The 19889-nt window shown below is 47.2% G+C and overlaps 2 protein-coding genes across 6 annotated transcripts; both read right to left on the bottom strand.

Moving 5' to 3' along the window:
- Positions 1 to 16: 16 nt before the first annotated feature.
- On the bottom strand, positions 17 to 7358 carry LOC136777671 (leucine-rich repeat-containing protein 24-like). 5 transcript variants are annotated; one of them, XM_066734158.1, is made up of 3 exons: positions 6657 to 7358; positions 4306 to 4572; positions 17 to 3996 (listed from the first exon to the last, which is right to left on the bottom strand). In XM_066734158.1, exon 3 carries the CDS (start codon positions 3861 to 3863, stop codon positions 1794 to 1796), a length of 2070 nt encoding a protein of 689 aa, XP_066590255.1. In that variant the 5' UTR covers positions 3864 to 3996; positions 4306 to 4572; positions 6657 to 7358; the 3' UTR covers positions 17 to 1793. The 5 variants fall into 5 exon arrangements, with proteins under 5 accessions (XP_066590255.1, XP_066590248.1, XP_066590273.1 ...); XM_066734151.1 differs by lacking the exon at positions 6657 to 7358 and adding an exon at positions 5687 to 6011; XM_066734176.1 differs by lacking the exon at positions 6657 to 7358 and adding an exon at positions 5442 to 6011 and having other exon boundaries at positions 17 to 3983.
- A 3390-nt stretch (positions 7359 to 10748) lies between these two features.
- On the bottom strand, positions 10749 to 17356 carry LOC136780710 (carbonic anhydrase-related protein 10-like). The gene is made up of 4 exons (XM_066739262.1): positions 17098 to 17356; positions 12156 to 12270; positions 12009 to 12059; positions 10749 to 11182 (listed from the first exon to the last, which is right to left on the bottom strand). The coding sequence occupies exons 2-4, from the start codon at positions 12217 to 12219 to the stop codon at positions 10749 to 10751; spliced, it is 549 nt and encodes a 182-aa protein (XP_066595359.1). The 5' UTR covers positions 12220 to 12270; positions 17098 to 17356.
- Positions 17357 to 19889: the final 2533 nt, after the last annotated feature.

Raw genomic sequence — 19889 nt, forward strand, 5'->3', positions numbered from 1 at the left:
AAATTCAATCGTTTTATTAATTGACAAAGTGTTTATAATGGATACCACTGTACTCGTGTTGGTGAGCACGCACTCGTGTAAGCACTCGTGTTGCTCCCACACGTTGGTAGGTATAATAATAATAATAATGATAATAATAATAATGATATAATAATGAATCATAATAATAATATAACAAATATATGTATATATATATATATATATATATATATATATATGTATATACACACGAAGAATGCAACAAAGTAGGCGATACATTTTAAGAACGAATGAGAGATAATTGTCATCCGATGCTATAACGTCCATGCTTCCTGCAGAGAATTTTGGATTATATGTACAATACGTTATGCTTTGATGTTGGCGACTAGAAGAGATTGAAGAGACTTACGCTCCTAGCGAATAAGCCAGGCAGGTAGGCAGGCAGGTGGGCGGACAGGGCGGACAACAAAGCGAATCGACAATTCTTTTTCCTCCGGTAAGTATAGCCAAGTGTGTGGACTTCCATATCTCTCTTAAATCCGTTACGCCACTCTATCCAAAGGTCTCGGCTTATACGACGCAAAAGCCAAGATGACGTTGCTAAACTAGTAGCTGTCTAATTATCGTACGCATGACAAAGTAACGTGAAAATTAGACGACTCGCGGTATGTATAACCAGATGTGTCCTCTCCTTCGCCCAATTTTGCGCTCGAATTTTCCTCGCGGTGTGTCGGCGTCCTTTGTAGGGGGAAAAAATCACAAGTTTCTTATCGAAATGGACCACGTGCAAACGCACCGTAAATTTTGTTGAAGGGATATACATATACAACGCTTCGTTGCGGTGGCAGCTTAAAAATTGTCTCGCTCGTCTTCGACCGGTGCGCTACTTTTGTACGAAGCTTTGTACTAACGTGTACACGATAGTTTGACGCGTTCTCATCGTACGATTATACAGATAGAATTGCGATGATAAATGTCGATGCGAAAAGGATAAGCAAAGTGATAAGATTTCTAGTTTAAAAATTTCGCGGTCTCCAATTGCGCACTGTTGCCCTTGTTAACTCCGACAAGCTCTCCTCCTTATCGGTAAAAATTGTACTTTCTACTTGCGAGATTAAAGTATAACCACACACCTCGCGCCTACATCCGTTCCTCCATTCACACACTCGATTCTACTTTGTTCGACCCACGATCTCTGAAATTCTCCCGCGCACCCTTGAGTTCTCCCTCAGCACTGCCATCGGTATTCTCTATTTCCTCTTTTTTGTTTCTATATATTACCGAATGTGAACGAAAAAATGCTCTATTTCTCTGTCGAGCCTCTCTCGGTCGAATCCCGATGGCGCGGCATCGAGATAACTCAAGGTCATCGTACAGCCAAACTCGATGGTTAATTCTTGGTCCTAATGTGCAAGCGTTCATTCGTTCCTGATCCAAAAATTTCATACCAGTAAAATGTATTTTAAATTCCATAGGAGGGATATGAATGTAGAAATGGTAGAACGAAATTAACGATGACTGAGCTTCGCTATTAATGTAATAATAGACTGTCGGGTACACGCTTTTATGGCCATACTAAATTGTTTAACAATAACTGGTCCATAAGTTGCCGAAACAATCTATTCGTTCCTCGCTTATTCCCTACGTTTAACTGAATGCATACGAGACAAGAGATTCGAAGAAAGTGATGAAAATACAAGTACAACATTCGTCGTCCTTCCGCGTTTTATTCACAAGCCCAATGATGACGTCACACGAGTTTCCCCGCACCACCAAAAGCGACAAGTTCATCGTCCGGACTCCGGAGTCGATTATTAGAGGGAGACAAATTCGTGGGGTGGTTGAATGACTCTGGGCTGCGGAGGCGGAGATAGTCCAAGGTCCATGTCCGTCAAGGAGAACGCCGAGCTGCCATTGGCCGTCACTCTGGGTCCCATATTGTCGTATGGCGAGCCGAGATCGGTGGTGGTCCTCAGGGCTCTTCTCGGTAGCGTCGCAAAGTTGGAGATGCTGGAGGCGGCCGAGGGCAGCGGACCCAGACATTTCTCGGGAATCTCCTCGGGAATTGGCGCGTGAACCGGGATATCCAGCAGGTCCGGATACCGCTCCGATCCCTGCGGCAGGGACACCGAGATGAATATGTTACCGAAGATTCCGGCTGGAAGAACTCCCGTGGTGAACTCTGGGGGCGGGGGTGGGAAGATGGAGGCGGCCGTGCAGGGTATGGCGTGAAAGGCGTTGGTGGCCGAGGTCTCGTGTCTGAGCCTCTCGACGGTGACCGTGGCGTTGTTCATGGGGTCGCAAATCGAGCCGTGTTCCGCCAGTTCAAGGTCACCGGTACTGCAAGCCTCCGAGAGACTTCCGGTACCGCTACCGCGGTCGTTGCTGTTCCTGCTGCCGCCCCCGCTGCCTCCACCCCCGCAGCCACCGGTGGTCGTGGTGACCGAAAGATCCAGAAGCTTCTTCTCCTGGTCGCCGAAGCTGGAGCTACCCTGGAGCTTGATCTTCTCGCGTTTGCTCTGCCTCCGGGAGCGACCGCCGCAGATGCAGAGGACCAAGAGGGCGCCGGAGATGGAGGCGCAGAGAGCCGCCGCCCCGCCACCTGCCAGGCTCACCCAGAGCAGCCAATTGTCGCTCTGGGAGAGGGTCGGTGCAGTGTAGACGCGAGGAATGGCCACGTTGATGGTGTCCCTGGCCAGGCCAGCGATGTTTCTCGCGTAACAGACGTACTCCCCAGCGTCGTTGTCGCTGGCGTTGTAAACGGTCAGATTGCTCCACTTGTCGGTTGCTCTGACCGCCGAGGGCGGAGGAATCGAGCCTCGTTTGTTCTCCGGACTGTAGAGTATCCGAAGACCACCCTCGACCAACGTGGACATCGGAGTCGTGAGGGTACCCGTTGGTTCTCGATCCGGTGACCTCGTAGCGTTCAGCGGGCCGCCGTTCAATTGCCACCAGACTTCCGGTTCGGGGTCTCCGGTGGCCAAACACGCCAGACTGAGGTTGCCATTACTGTCGTCCTGGGAGGTCGTGGCGACCACGTAGACTTCCGGTTCACAGGCAAATTCGACCGGTTTCACGTCCTCCCACCTGCGACCCTCCAGCCTCGCAGGGTTCGAGCAAACCTGAGGAGTCGAGTAGAGCTTCTTGGGCTGCTCCGGTATCAGCCAGCTCCTCAGAGCCCTCAGCCTGCAATCGCAGCTCCACCTGTTACCATCGAGGGTCAAGGTCTTCAGTTGGCTCAGACTGGATATCATCGGGGCCTCCAGGTACTCCAGCTCGTTGGTGTCGAGTCGCAGGGTCTCCAGACCGGTGAGATGGGCCAGTGCCTCGCCGTGGACCTCCGACAGCAGACACCTCTGCAATTCCAAGGTCCTCAAGTGTTGCAGCTGCGGAAATTGGTGACTCTTCAGCGTCCCCAGCGGGTTTCCGCTGAGTATCAGAATCCTCAGCCTCTCGTTACCCAAGAACGTGTTGGGCTCGAGGCTGGTCACGTGATTGTCCGATAAATCAATCTCCACCAGGATACGCATGTCCGTGAAGGAGTTGGCGTGGATCTCGTGGATGCCAGCGTTCCTCAGGAATACCCTCTGGAGGTTGAGCAAGCCGGCTCGCTTGAAGATCTCGGATTGAAGGGCGGGTATTTTGTTTCCCGAGAGGTCAAGGACCTGCATGTCGGGGTCGAGGGACGCTGGTAGAGACGTTAAGCCGGCGGCCGGACAGAGGGCAGTCTTCTTGCCGGAAGTCCATTTGCATTGGCAGACCGCGGGGCAGTCGGTCCAATCGGGGAAAGCCGCTGCCTTTGATAGCAAGACGTAGCCCGCTAGCAGCAAAAAGAGCGCGAGTAATATGCGCCCCCGCAGAGGGTGGTGGCCTGTCACTAACATACCACTGCTCTTTTATGGCTCCTTTGCCCGTTGTTTCCACCCTCTAACCCTCTTCTCTCCGCAACAATCCTCAATCTCCCCTTCCCTCCACGATATCCTTTCTCTCTTGCCCCCAGCTCCCTTTATTGCAACCCTGAAAAGTCAACGTACCGTTACACACACACACACACATACCTCTAACAATATTTCTATACGTACACGCTATACTAGTATATCGATAACAATTTTCCTTCATTTGCTTTAATCGCGTTGCATCGATGATATTAAAAAATAAGCATCATAACTGGGAAGCTCCTTCGTCGATCAATCGCAAAATCGACTAACTCTTTTCTCTTTTTTATTCTAGCCGTAGTATTTTTTCTACATAGAAGGATGTATGACTCGTTGCTATAGAAGCTTCCTAGTTTTACAATTTGCCGAGGGAATTGTTTGCATTTTTTACCTGGATGCCGTCGTTTCCCTTGAGCTCGGCTAAGCATTCCTTCCGTTGTACGATTGTGAAAGGAACCGTCGTACTTTCGCGGACGTTTCCATTGTTTCTCAAGTGCTTTCATACTGCCAACCACCAGATAGCATTCGACATCACGAAGGTCGTCTGTGCAGGCTACTCGGTTTCATTCTTTAATGCACTCGATTTATCTCCACGTGCACCCTTTCTTTCCTCGATTTTTCTTATCTGCCTTAAGAACAATGCCACGTCGAGAAGAGCCTGAAATCAGAGACTTGTTACGATCCCGCGTATATAATACATACCTACGTTTTTCCATGCACGAGAAAAAAACCAAACATTTAACGCGAACAAATTTAAAAACAATATATATATATATATATATAATGAAGAGAGCGATAAATTCGTCATTAACTCGATTGAATTTTCATTGGATGGTATCGAGAATCACGCGACTACCAGCAGTATATACAATAAGCTGGAACGAGTCGAACGTGGTTGCGGATCGGAACGAGAGAGCAAGAGTGAGGGGGGGGGGGGAATTGGTAGGACAATGGACGACCATTAAATCCTCATTTGGAAAATGCAAACCGAAAGCCCAGTACTGGTCGAGTACAGGGATAGTTTATACACGCAACTCCGTTAATAGCGTTAAATCTAAATTAGGGAATCCAAGTGTTATAGCGAGAGGGTAGAGTGGGTAAATTCGGCCGGTGCCACTGTATCGCATCCATGTTTCGCTCGCTCGTGTGGAGGTTCGTCGGTGAGAAGACGCTGCTTTAATTGGAGAGTCAAAAATCTCGAGGTTCAAGCGTCGATCTCTCATCGGGGATGTAAACCGGTCGATGACCGCGCTAGATTCTTTTATCCTGCACGAGTACTCGAATTGGTATACACACAAGGGTTATCGAGGGGGATGAGAATAAGCGAAGGAGCGAGCGAGCATCGTGCATTCGTATCTGTTTAACGGGGTTGGTTGGAAGGGGCGGAGGAAGAGGAGGAGGAGAGGGGGGGGGGGGGGCGAGGGGTATGCGCGTCACTCGCACAGCTTCGCTCCGAGTTAAAGACGAACGATCACTCTGGTTCCAACGAAATTCCAATACAGCGCCAACATTTTTCTCCGTGCGAACCTCGTCATTGCGATGGGGGACTTCACTGACGAATCGATGCACGAGCGGGGCCCACGCGACACGCCACTCGCTGTATCTCTATGCTGATTCCACTGTACTCCTCCTCCCCCCTCCCCCCTCAAACAGTCATCGCGAAAGGTCCTCGTGAGACACTCTTCTCACTCCAGCACGAACCAAGGCGTCTCAGCTCGGCCAAACTGCAAAATTCTTCCCTCCACTTTTACATACGCGAGATTCCGACGTACCTCGAGGAAACTCGACGAAAGTTTCCCGGAGCCCTCTCTTCGATCGGCGAAAAGTCACGAATTTTGAACGTTTAATTGATCAATGGATCAATCAGCCTTGAGGGATGCTGCTGCCCCAGCTGTGGCAGTACTCGACTCCAGCCTCGTTCTCTTCGGCAATGGTACATCCGTGGAGGTGGGCACGACCACTGGACACCTAGGCAGGAGCACCATGTCGAGGGGCTGCCACGAGATTCACAATTTTGCGTCGCTCCAGGAGGACTCTGGTGCATGGATGATATTATTCCGGAGAAGATGTAGGAGGGAAGCCCGCAGACTTGCCGCAGCGGCCACCGACTCGATGGATCTGTGTCCCCCTGCTCGGTCTCTCTCACCCACCGTTGGCCCTTCTCTCTCTCTCTCTCCTCTTCGCTCTAAACCAGTCCTCCTCTCACAGAGGGAGCGCGCACGTGCGCCTACACGCGTACGCACACAGCCGAGCCTACGGAAGCGAGCATCCGCCATCATCCGGAGGCAGCTTGCGAGGAACCCCGTTGCTAGCAGCACCGTCGAATTCTGGGTAGCGTTCAATGAAATTCGCCCCTCTTCGATCCACCCCCATCGCTGTCTCTCGATGTTCCTTGCTTCGGCCTATCCTCGCGTATCCTTCCCCCGAAGAATTTTATACGGGACGACGGAGCTTCGTGCATGTAAAAGAGTCTTCGGCGAGGATATTCACGACCGTGCAAGATTTAATTTTATTCCGCCATTTTGGTCCCGCGACGATTTTGCTAAACATCAACCCTTTTTTCGCGTATCGTTTATCGATCGAACCTACTGAGGTAAAACACCCATGAAACTATTCTCTCTCTCTCTCTCTCTCTCTCTCTCTCATATATATATATATATATATATATGTATACAGTCAGTAGCAGCCTGTATTATCGACCTGTGAGAAAGCAAGGTTCGAAAGCTCGCGAGGTAAACTTACCTTCGCACGGTGTGATTGGGGAGGATCAATGTACAGCAAAGTACCAAAGTGGCGAGGGCATTGATACCGCTTATAAATAGCCGCTTGAATAATAATGGCCCCAGTGGCGTCTTCCTGCAGCTATACAGAATTCGGATAAAAAATAAACAATCGATATCGTGGTGTAAACTGGGATCGGACGAGGAATCTCTGTGTGGAAGATTGTCGTGCTTTTTGAGCTCTTTTATTACAAGAATATAGTATAAACTTTCGATCGACAGCGCGCATCACGGCGCAATTTTTACATTTAGTTGCAACTCACCCACGCAGGCCACGATAGTCATAGCTTTCATAGTTACCGATATATGCATATATAATATATGTATCTTATAATTTTACGTAACCTTATCACGCTAAGTAACTATAGGTTATCTTTACTGGAAACATACTTGGCAATTCACGTTTAATAAGTTACAACGAAGCATCTTTCGACCACCATTGGGATCCACGTGATTAGCGTGCGTGTTGATATGTCAATGAAATTTTCCTCATTTTTCCTTATCACCCTCTCTCTCTCTCTCTCTCTCTCTCTCTCTCTATCTCTATGTCTCTCGCTCGCTCACTCATTTTGACAGGAAAAGAGTTCCAGTTCGTTCGAAGGGAAAGCGTAGTTACTGCGAATTGTCACGTTGGCGTTCTATAAATACGTCCCAGGCTCCATTATTTCCAGCTATTGGCTAAAATACACGGAATAAATTGTATTAGAAAACTCATCGATCCTCTATACCGAATGGTGCTTAATTGATATTTCTCTGCAATTACACGTGTGTTCAGCGTGCATTGCACAATATGCGTTAATAGAAAAACTATAAAGAACGTGTGTGAGTTACCTTTGTAGTATACGTCTCTGTTCATCGACGGGCAGTTTTTCGATTCCTGAAGGAGATGGGACGACGCAGAGAACATGGATTAATCGGTATAATCTTATAATTAATGGTAACAAGAAAAAAGAATAAGAAAAAAAAAGGAGATTGACGCTAACCTGAACGTTGAAGTTGATGTTCGTCCGTATGGGACGATGATGAAGCTGCTGGGGTGGTCTAAAATTATTTCCCAGCGGTGCGTTAGGGCGCGTTTTATCCCCCTGCATCAGCTGGCGCAGCGACAAAAGCTGTAATTATTCATATCTGGCGCTGTTATCTTAATTCCCTTCGGTGCTTCGCGCGCTTACCACGCATCGATACGGCTCTTCCATGTTTGTATACATTCTCTTGTTTCTTTTTTTCTCTCTCGTTTGATTTTCTAGGCGATTCGTTCCAAAAAAGACGATGATTTGCAGGCTGGAGAAGGAGAGGAGGAGGGAGGGGGGGGGGGGGTGTTAATGGGATACGTAAGGGGAGTAGGAAGGGTGGAAAGAGGTGGAGGAGGAGGGAGGGGGGGGTGTACCAGATTGAAAGCCGGTCAGATAACGACGTAGGCCGCGATTAATCCTGATAGAACGTGTCATGAGAATACGCACTAATGAGGCGACAAGCGACTGATAACCGATAATGGACAGGCATTATGGAAATGCAAGGCATCGATGGCGCAGTGCAAATAGGGGCGGGGTTCGTTGGTTCTCTCACCTGCTGCTTCGTTATGTATATCGGCTTGTTCAGGATGATCCACGTGGTGGTTTCGTGACAGGCCGGCATCGTGGTCGAACCGTCGTACGTCATGTAGTGCTTCGTCTCTGGCAACAGTTCTCTCACGCCGAATTTCTTGATATCCGTCACTTGACCTGCGACAATTATGCAAGGAATGCTTCGTGAGACGACAAAGCACGCGCGTGCGTCGTTCACTGGCACAAACTTCCACGACGCGTCTCTCTCTCTCTCTCTCTCTCTCTCTCCCTCTCTCGCATTGTGTTAGCTTCTGGTATATAAAGAGCGAGTGTTTCAGTGTATATATATATATACTGTAGAGGAAAGAGAGGAGTGGGCTTTTCTCAGGTACACTCCGCGAGAGAGGGACGCCACGCTCCCCTTTGTCTTACCTCCGTACTTGATCTTGTCTAGCTGCTCCGTAAATATTCTCAGCTCCGGATTCGAGCGGTCGCCCACCTGAAAGACCACAGAGCGAGATACGTCGATGACTATGGGGCAGAAAGGGGACGTGTTTCGTCAAAGTGAAAAAAAGGGGGGAGGTAGTGGATAAAAAATGGGACGCAAGTCGATAGACACTTGTGTGTGTGTGTGTGTATATATGCTATGTCTTATTACGCGGGCTGTGCGCCCTTTATAATCTTTATTTATCGATGCGAGATCGAGAAGATTATACGCGTACCTGAAGCAGAAGCGACACTGCCACGATCCCCTGTGCTCGGTGCAGGGCGTCCGTGTAGTTATTGTACAGCTGGGAATTGAATCCGAATATTTGGAGCTGGAAAAGAGATTTATGCGTTAGGCAATTCTTTCCTGGAGGCACACGTCGATATTTGATAGGATTTGTAGTTTATGTCCAACTTGAAATTTTCTCTCGGTGCTGTTATATATGGTGTTTCGTTTTATTCTACTTCGATTGGAGCTACGAAATATTATTTGTTTGGGTAATTGTGAAAGTTTTGTTTTTTCCCTGGGAAATTTTGTGGAAATTTATTTTTAACTCGGATTTGAGAGTGTATTGTGAGAAATATTCAAATATCTATGTAATTACCGAATTGAATAAATTTGTATGTTTTTGTTCTAAGCCGGAGTAATAGTTTGATAATATAATCAGAGTGGTTATATAAATATTCATTTATGAATATTATACTTTATTGCATTTAACTCGTCACTTTTTCTCTTCACACTGTTATGGGTGTTCCACTTAAAGTGACCCACAGCATAGATGAGCATAGATACAAAAACACGCGTATCTTTTTAACTATAATAGATCATCAATTTTTGCGTAGGACCTTTTCTGAGCCTCTTGTTCTTTGCTTTGAAAAGAGTTATATGCAAAAATTGAATATCTCTTATAGTTAAAAAGATACGCGTGTTTTTGTATCTAAGCTCATCTATGCTGTGGGTCACTTTAAGTGGAACACCCTATAGGTGTATACTCGAATTAAACCTGTATCGTAGATATAGAAAAGGATTTATTTTCCTAACTATACATTAAGTGATATTCAATTTTTGCATAGAAATTATTTCTGTAAAAATTTTTCCTACTTATAGATTTGAGAGAAAATTATACGAAATATAGAAATCTATTACAATACAGCTGTCGAATTTAATGGATTTTTATGTTTACGGTTTGAAACGGATAAAAGCACGGATACAACATTTACAGTTTAATAATAATAATAATAAGAGAGTGTTTAAGCATTAATGAAGAAACTCGAGGAGCATCGGAGTCTACAAATAGCGAGACAAGTTGCTCGATAACTCTGATCAGTTTTCTAATGTTTCCTATATACACTCTCTCTCTCTCTCTAATGGCAAGTCGAGGGAAGTTGAGGGAAACTCGAAAGCTCCTCTCGCGAATTTGCAAAGTGGCGAATCTGAGCGATCGGTGGGGCGATCGTTGGCTTTTCCGGCTGGTCGAGCGACGCGATCGTTGGAAATTTCTGATTCGCCAAGTTCTCTCTCGGGCACTCTCGGATCGATCAGACTAAATATGACAGTTTGGAAATTGAAGGAAGCTGGGTAGCGACGTGTTTCTATCTGCTTTTCCGTAACTCGAGCGAATTAGCGGTCCTCCCGACGCGGAGCCACTCACTGCACAGCCTCCTCCCTGCTACGAGTCGAAGATTCCGAAGCTAATGCCCCGAATCGCGCGTAACTTTTAATTGGTTCAGGGTCTAAGTTAATTTGGAAGTTGGGCAATTGACAATTCTGCTAAACTCGTTGCTTCGTCGCTCGATTGGCGAACTAATACGATAACGAGGGAGTATGTTTAGTCGAGTAGGTATAAATATGGCTCGGTAAAACAGTTCTTATCCTCGAGCAAACCGGCGTACTAAAAGTTTAACGACTCGTTCGATTAAACCCTCTCTCTCGTCTATATATATATATATAAATTGCACGGAATATTGGTACACGAGCAATGCATGTGTGGAATCGGAGTGATATAATTGAGAGCTTGGTGTAATTAACTACAATAATAACGAGTATTATACAATAAATAAAATGGAGTAATTTTCTTTGGTGCAATATCGAATTGCATATAAAAGTGGTATATTTTGAATAATCGTACCTCTGCAGGAAAGGCATGTCCGTCGACCGTATGCTCGCTGCCCGTTCTATCGTCGAGGCCAAAGTGCAAATGTATCTCGTGAAACTGGTAACGATAGCTGAGAGGGCCACCGGAAATGTTGACGGGATGCCTCGTGTCGTTGTCGACGGCGAAGACCACGCTGTGACCCGTATTGGCCAATTTGCCACCAACGCGGTGCTTGTCCAGGTGCAACGGTTGCAGGTTCGGATCGAAGAGGAGCCTCGTAGGCTCCAAGTTCACCGGTGATTGTCGTCGTCCTTTGCTGCACAGCCACCACTCGGGATTGATGAGACCCCAGAAGGCAGGACCTTGGGACGAGCATAAAAAGTTTGCTCATTTTCTCGAGTGCACTGACTTAATTACTTAATGGCTTAATTAGCGAATTAATTGCACGCGAGCACGCCTCTCTCACTCTCGCTCTCTCTCTCTCTCTCTCTCTCTCTCGGAGAGATAAAAATATTCCCGGAGGGTGTAAAGAACGCTACTCAAATTTCCGTTTGTATAGTCACGTAATTAAATGCAGTTCTAGACAGTCTATCGCGCGTACAGGCTGAAACTGCAGCAGAAGAGGGTGGCGGAGGGATGGGGTGGGAGGAGTGAGGTTTTATGCAAGAAAAGGTACGCGATGAGAGAGAGAGAGAGAGAGAGAGAGCGGAGGAGAAAAGAATAGAAGAGTGAGTTCTGATTAAGGACGTGGGGAAATCAGGTTACTCTCTTGGCTCCTGTGGGTAATTTTATGAATTACTGTATCGAGATTAGATGAAAGGGAAGCTTGGTCTTATTCAAGAGAGTCGCGAGAGGATTGCGAAGGAAAGATTTTTCTTTCGGTCTCTGTTGTTCGATTATGTAAACGATGTCAAAAGGTATAATGATATGCGTAAGAAAGTCTGATTTGAATAGCAATTGGATCCGTCAGATTCATAAAAGGCAAAGGAGGAGATTGTACTCTTTGGCGAAATGACTCTCGCAGACGGCATGGCATCAGCATATCGTGTATATATATATATATATATATATATATATATTACGACTCTCTCTCTCTCTCTCTCTCTCTCTTTATATGGAGAAGAAGGATGCAAAACTATATAGAGTCGGAAGAGACGTGTTTAAGAGAAATTGAGAAATTTTACTTACCGGAAATACCATCGTACGTCCACCATTCCTCCCAACTGACGGGTTGAGATTCTACAATTTTCAGAAGAAAACGATTTGTGAGTTTTCCAGTGGCACACTACACACAAGTTTTTACTTCTCGGGCAAACTTGGCATTTTACCCCGTACCTTTTATAAGAAGTATAATAAATACTCCCCAGACACCCAGGAAGACGGAGCTCAGCGGGGCCATCGGGGCTAGCGATGTCTAGTCTTCGTCAATTGAACATCGTTTGGGTAGTCTCTGCGCAAGAGAAATAAGAAAGGTTCAACCTTGAAGAGCTGCTATCACACGTGCCTTATTTCCTTAACGCGGCTAGGCAGCATCGCGCCGATGGAACTTGCCACCCCAGACACGTCTCGCTTTGCGATTTTATCAGTTTTCACGATAGATACGATTCGAATGAACGATACGAGTTTACCGGAAACAGTTTTCCTGCTTAAACTCTCGGCACCGATCAATCTCCCACTGAAATTTCTGCCTTCAGGACAAAGCTCTTTGAATCCTTCCAAATATCCCCCCCCCCCCTCCCTAAAATCCTCATTATTCCACCGACGCGCATCAATGATACCTATATACACACACACACGTATACAAACTCCCGAAGCGTGTTACCATCAGTTTCTTCAAGGTCCAATTAAAAAAACTCGGAGAACGAGCGAGACGATCGAGGGAAATGCTTTCGCGTAGAATTATCGGGTAAACGTTTGATTTTTTGTTGCAAGGGCAGGAGGGGGGAGGGGACACGTTGCGAAATTTGATCATAAATGTCCCGAAGGTTACGCGGAAAGCCTGATCAATTCCAGAGAGCGAGAGAGAATCCTGCGGGTAGCCATGGGCACTTTGATGCAGGATTAATTGGAAATTGATACATCGATCGGAGTTTGTCAGGTCCGGGAGAAATCCAGGGGGGAATCCCGTGCACGCGATCGGTACAGGTATCGAAGGGCGTCCGAGTTAAATGTTTCTTGACCTTATGTGCCAGTGGTTGGAGGGGGGAGGGGGGGGGGGATGAAGAAGAAGGGGTAATCGGAAAATCACGATTAGCATCCTTCGCGTGGCTCCCGTGGGGCTTCGCGTTCTCCCCTATTATATATACATGTATAACGTTGCACGCGTGTTTTTCACCGTTGCTAATCCGCTGACGTCACGCGACGGAGATGATCACGCGAGGCTCTTTCCTCGAGAGGCTGTTTCGTGAGCGGTGAAAAAGATAAATCTGCAGTCATCGGTGCTGAACGTCACCGTGAATGGAGGCGGGGTTCTCTCTCTCTCTCTCAGTCTATCCCCACTCCAATCTCTGCTCTCAAACCCCTCTTCTTCCTCCACTCTCTCTCTCTCTCTTTCCCTTCGTTTTCTTCTTTCTTCTCTTTTCCTCCATCCTCGGCCACTCCACCTCGTTCCACGCCACTCGAGAACCTTGTATTCTTAGCTTGGGAAAACTCGAGTAGGCTCGGCCCCTTTTGCAAGATCGATCGGCTCGATCTTGCATCGCCAACATCTCTCGCTCGACTCTGCTTCTTCTACTTCCCCACCCCCTCCCGCGTTCCACCCCTCGCCTTATACATACACCCTTTTCTCCACGCTCCCCCCATTTCCACCCTCTCGAAGCATCAGCCCCATCGATCTAAGACTCACTAGCACCTACTGATCTCACGCTCCACCTTACACCGATTTAGACCGCCTTCGTTATTTTCCAGGATCCGCTCGATCCGCTCCACCCCAGATCGCTTCCTGCCGATTTCCAGCGATACCGATCTACCTCGCGTGCCCGGACGTGCGTGCAGAAGGAGATCGGTAAATTATTTCGTGCGTTGACTCGCCCCTCGGCCCAATCGAGCCTCCACTTAATCCCACTTAAGCAGTCCGTCAGGCATCCTCGCCAAATCTGCATGGATCTCTCAGAACCCGATCACGATCTTGTCCAGCTGTTCCTGTTTTATCGCGCGATATTCCATTTCTGCCACAACCACTTTGCCAAATCTCCGTGGATCTCTCTGCTACCAACTTGATTATCATCCGCCTCAACTTTTCGCGTTTCGCAGCTCGACGTACTTCGGGTTCCGTAACTACTTCATCAAATCCGTATGGATTCTTCTACAGGGAAAAATCGCTCGACCATCGTTCGACGGATGGACAGTTATTCATTGTTATTATGAAAAATTTTTCATCGCTCGAACAATGATCGAGATTTTATTCTGTGCGGTAGGAACCTGATCAGGATTTTGTCCAGTTTCTCCTGGTACAACGATACACTTCAACGTCCACGACCACTTTGCAAAAATTGCACGAATGTCTGGATGGAAAAAAATTGCTTAATCATTGTGCACCGGTCGAACACTTGGCGAACATTTTTCTCTGTGTTTTCTACGAATCTCATCAGGAATTTGTCGAGTTTTTCGCGTTACAATCCGACGTTTCGATGATCCATGGCCACTTGCTCAAATCTACACGGATTTCTGTACGGAGAGAAATTGCTCGACCGACGGACGATTATTCATTGACGTTATGAAAAATTGTTCATTGGTTGAATAAACGATTAAGATTTTTGCGTGTGTGCTATGCGAATCCTATGGCAATTTTGCCCAGTTTTTCGTGTTGCAACGCGATACTTCGATGATCCATAACCACTTTGCCAAATTTACATGCACTTCTGTATTCGGAGAAAGATTGCTCGACCATTGTTCAACCAATGAAAAATTATTCATTGTTGTAATGAAAAATCGTGTTCATCGGCTGAATAATGATCGAGAGTCTTTTTTCTGCATGCTGTATACGAACTTGATCACAATTTTGTCTGGATTTTCGTGTTTCAGCGCGATACCTCGATGACTCACACTACTGCATCGAATCTACATTACGATTACCATTTTAAGAAGAATTGTCCAATCGAAGGACACTACACGATTAAAAATCCTCCCCCTCACATTACAAACCCGCGATTACGATTTTGTCCAGATTCTCGTGTTTCGAGCCGATACTCGACGATCCACAATCATTTCGCCAAAATTGCAAAAATCTCCAAGAACCCGATCACGATTTCGCCAGATTTTTCGCATTAATTATCGCACGGTAGCCGCATGGCGCATAATACGCTCTAGCTCGTTTTCCGCGGCTACGTTCATTGGTAATGTCAGACGAATTTTTCAGCCTCTAACCACGGGGATCTACTAATGGGATCCCGTTCCAATAAATTCTACCGAACGCGTTTGAACGTTGGGATCCGGTTGATTTTAAAATTGCTCCAGACGGAATCCGCTGGCAAATCATTCCATCTAATTAATCCGCCGGTCGATCGTACGAAGAATTGAGAGCTGCGCGACCTCGCTTCAATGGAATTCTTATATTATATATATATATATGTATATATGGTAGATGAGGGACTCTTTTAGGGATAATTGGAGAGTCGAGGCATCGGAAAATGCGGCCATCGCGATTCTTCGAGTCCCATAAATATTTGTTCGGGAGCGGTGCTGCTGACCGTCGTACAATTTCCATTGAAACAATATTATTTCAATTAAGTGCAGTTGCACTTATGAAATCTGTACGGTTCATCATTCGGCGAGTCGGCGGGCAGAGATAAATCGTCCGGGCTTGACGAGCAAATGCGCCGCTGTGCCTTGCAAGATTAATGGTTTGCTTTTGCCAACGAATAACTATATATATATATATATATATATATATATTATACATATACGTTGTTGGGGGGAAAGGATGTGGAAGGGGGTTTAGGTGGAGGAGAAGACGGTGGAGAGGGGTATAGGGGGGGGGGGGGTAAACCAGGAAGAGCGGGAAGCAGCGAGGGGGAATAGCTAAATAACCGTGCAGTTTGCGATTCGCAGGAACGTGGTTATTTAGGTAGATTGGCCCGTGGCTCGACTTCTATTTCTCGCTACTGTCTATTTACACGGCATCACGGAGGGTAAATTGATTCGGCAGCTTCGCTAAGCTTTGACCGCACTTAAGTATAGAGGATGCTTTGAACTGGCGCGGGTAACGAGAGCAAAACTCAGTTTGCCGGGACGTTCCGGCCGACGGATTCTCACGCGTGTGAGAATCGTCAGCAGGATGTGGAGGAAAGAAGCAAACACAGAGGGCGTATATATATAAATAAGAGGCAAAGGGTCCTGAGAGCAGGGATATAGCCAGGGTTTGGACAGACGAAAAGGAGAAAAATCGAAATATGACCCGGCCAAGGGGGCACACCGTACACAGTATGTATATATACTGTCCAAAGTCTAAACTATCGGAGTATCCCCTGTATGTGTGTATATATGTATGATTGTGGGTGCGAGGAACGCGAGGCATTATCGAGGAGAGGACAAACGAAGACGGAGAGTGGCGGATGGGTGGAAAAGCTTGGATAAATAATTTTCGCGGGCATCAAGACGGATGCGGTTAGGGTTGGGATGGGAGAATAATCGAAGGAAAAAGATCGCTTGCTGGCATAGTTCCTGAGTAATACAAACATATTAGAGGTGGAAGGATGTGTCGGTGGTGTGGGTTGGGACGAGGTGGGGTTGCGGGGAGAGGGGATGGTTGTGGAGGAAGTAGGGAGGTAAGGGGCGGAGGGGGGGGGGGGGTAGGGAACGATAGAGATAGCGAGGCAGTGCGAAGTGTGGGCTGCGAATGGGGAGGAAGAGGATGGGAAGGGGGCTGAGGAGGGAGGAGGGATGGGGATACTCGGAGGACCAGGACGAGGGGTGGAGGAGCGTGGGGGAGGAGCGTCGAATCGATCGGCAAAACGCGCGCGGTACGACCGAAATTTCGCGTGACGAGTAACAAACTGTAAGCGCTTCTGTGCGGAAATCAATAAGTGGCAATCGCGCCGTCCAGGAGGCTCAGGAGGTGAGTTTTCTCACCTTCCGCGAGGACAACCGTTGCGTCCTGGGACATCCAGGCTCGATCGACTACTCCGTGAAAATCTGGTCGATGAACTCGCGCGTCCTACGCTCTCTCGCTATACCAACGTGTCGTACGGTTGTACTACTTGATTCTTGGCTCTCTGTTTTTCATTCTCTCTCTCTCTCTCTCTCTCTGCGTCTCTGTGTGTGAGTATTAGATACTGACCCTGGAGGACGTCGTCGGGAACGGTCGTTTTTGCCCTCGTCACCGGCACAATGTAAATAATAATAATAATGTGAAGAAAAGTTGGGAGTACACAAGTACGGGCACGGCACGGGGAGCACTGGCTGATAAGCACGGGTATAAATATCGATGAAAAAAGTGGTCCGTCGAGGGCCGGTGCGCGTGCGGGCAGGGTCGTGCCCCAGGGCCGAGTTTCCCGTTAAATTTCGTTAGGCGCGCTGCGAAGGTACGACGAAGGAGGCACGACTGTCCTACCGACTGTATGCTTGCTCCTTGTTGCGGCCAGCGCTCTCCCTCGCTCCCCGAGTGCCGAGCGACTGCGCAGGCGCCCCCCCCCCCCCATACGCGTCGCGCGAACCCCCACCAACCACCCCCGCGAGCCCGTGTGTCTCTATTTGTCTGTCGACCCCCACCCCCCTCCTCTCTCTCTCTCTCTCTCTCTCTCTCTTTATTCACTCGCCTCCTCGCACACCAGGATTAATTTCGCATTACGTCTTTTCCGGTTTGTTACCTTCGCATATTTCTATATATATATATATATATATATAGCACAGTCTCCGGTCCTCCACTTTCGCTATTTATTCACGCTCCTACGAGCAACTCGAGCGCGATGCCCTTTGACCGTAAAGGTGCACCAAGGTGATTCTGGCGCTGCGCGCTCCGAGTTTCGCGGAGGAGTGGAAAATAATCCGATCGGTTCTCTCTCCTTTCCGCCGATGGTGCACGTACGGGGTGTACCGTGGTGCGTGGTCCGACCGAGCGCGGAAGACGCGTCTCTTTCGCGCCTCGGTGGCGCCGCTACAGCCGCGCATGCGCACACGGATCGACGCGCAGCGCAGGACGATGGCCCAACCAAGGCTTCCCGATGTTGAGAATCAAACCCGTCGACGGCCTGCGATTTATGCCCCTGCCAATCTGTACACACCTGCACAATGCTAATGTTTCGTACTACGTCTCTCTCTCTCTCTCTCTCTCTCTCTCTCTCTCTCTCTCTCTCGCTCTGACCCTTTAACACTCCCCCACCCTTCCCCATTCGACACTCGAAAACCACCGCTCTAAACCCTCGACATTAAAACTTTCGCAATTTCCACACAGCGCAGCACGTACATATATATGCATATATACCTTTATTAGGCCTGCCAACGAATTACGCACATTTTACGCGCGTCCTTCCTTCAAGAATTTTCACTTCCCTGTAATTACCCTTACTCTTCATGGCCCCCCTCCCCCACTCCAACCCATCAAGCCACTAAATCTCCAACGATTTGCACGCCTCCTACCCTGTGAGTTTAACCTCCCTCCCTCCCCCCCCCCCCTCTCCCTCTCTTCTTCTTCTTCTTCTTCTGCCTTCCCCCCCCCCCCTTCGCCCCTGTCTCTAAGTGTCAAACCAAAGTTCTGCAATTCGAGTTTACCGACAAATCAGGAAAATCTTACGTAGTAGCTTTTAGACAGGATTTTGGCGTTGATTTAATTTTGCGAGACTTTGACGATAGCCCAAGCGAGACCCGTACGTTTCTTCGACTGTGTATATAGTTTCTGTGTGTGTGTGTATATATGTATGGTATTTTACGAAACATATTTCGTGCTTAGCCCCGAACCCGGAGAGAGAGAGAGAGAGAGAGAGAGAGCCACTCGTTCCTTTAAATTTTCTCCAATTCCACACTCGGAATTTCCATTTAATAACAATTTATGAAGATTCTCATACACGGTCGCTTACGAGATCTCCGATCCTACATTCAATTACGAAGCCTTTGAAGTCGTTTTTATCGCGAAAAGCTCCTTCGGCTTGTTTTTATTTTCCAAGTTTTTAGCCGTGTTTCAACGTCAATATTATCACTCGGGCTTTATCACTGATAAATCTCATCCTTGAGACGACGCATTAATGGCATTTCCAGTATAAAGATTTTTATACCGTATATTTATTATTAAAGCTTCTATTCTGCTTTTATGTATATATATATATATATATATTACGAACGCTTTGATGTTCCTGCCGATTTACTCGTCGCTCTATTGGAAAATTCAATTCATTTTTCCAAACGGCCTTTAAGATTCTCCCCCTTCTTTTTGCCTTTTCCGTCATGCCCGGACTTTTAGCTCATCTCTCGCGCGCAAAACGCTAAAAGAAATCAATTTTCTTATTATATACGAGTAATTCCCGATCCTTCCTGTATTTTTATACAGGCTTGCTTCGTTCGCTGAAATTGTGTTATTATGCAAAGACTCGCGAGAATATTGGGTATCAAATCTGTCGATGTTCGTCAATTTATGCCGTCGCTGGGGCTGACCCGTCCTGAATGCTAAAAGTGTGTTGTATTCATCCCAACGCTCGTCCTTTAAAACTTACTTTGCCGTTACTCTGAAATTTCACGTTTACTCTGCATGCGAAAAAATCGCGAGTCCACTCACGACTGATAATTCTGGAAATATCGCGCTTCTCGCATGGCGTACCATATATATATATATATATGCACACTAAAAATTAGCCACGCAAAAAGCAAGAGTCGATGATTATATCGCGCTTTTCATATTATATAAAACGAAGAGATTCCATCGAGTTTTATTTGACAAGTGCTTGAAAATCTCGTGTATAACCAGCTACCTAGTCATATCACTATTATTTTATCGAGCTTCTATCCCCGACAAACTTTCCTGCAGCAGCGCAGTGTCATAAGACTAATGCAAATGCCAGAAGAGCCTTTTGATGTTACAGATGAAAGTTTCAGGACTCTCGAAGAAGGGTGCTTGGGTCGTGGAACAAAAAAAAACAGATA

This window comes from Prorops nasuta, unplaced genomic scaffold, assembly GCF_024137725.1.
Source record: "Prorops nasuta isolate Cenicafe-Biocafe unplaced genomic scaffold, Cenicafe_Pnas_1.2 PNAS00002, whole genome shotgun sequence".
Taxonomy (NCBI): Eukaryota; Metazoa; Arthropoda; class Insecta; order Hymenoptera; family Bethylidae; genus Prorops; species Prorops nasuta.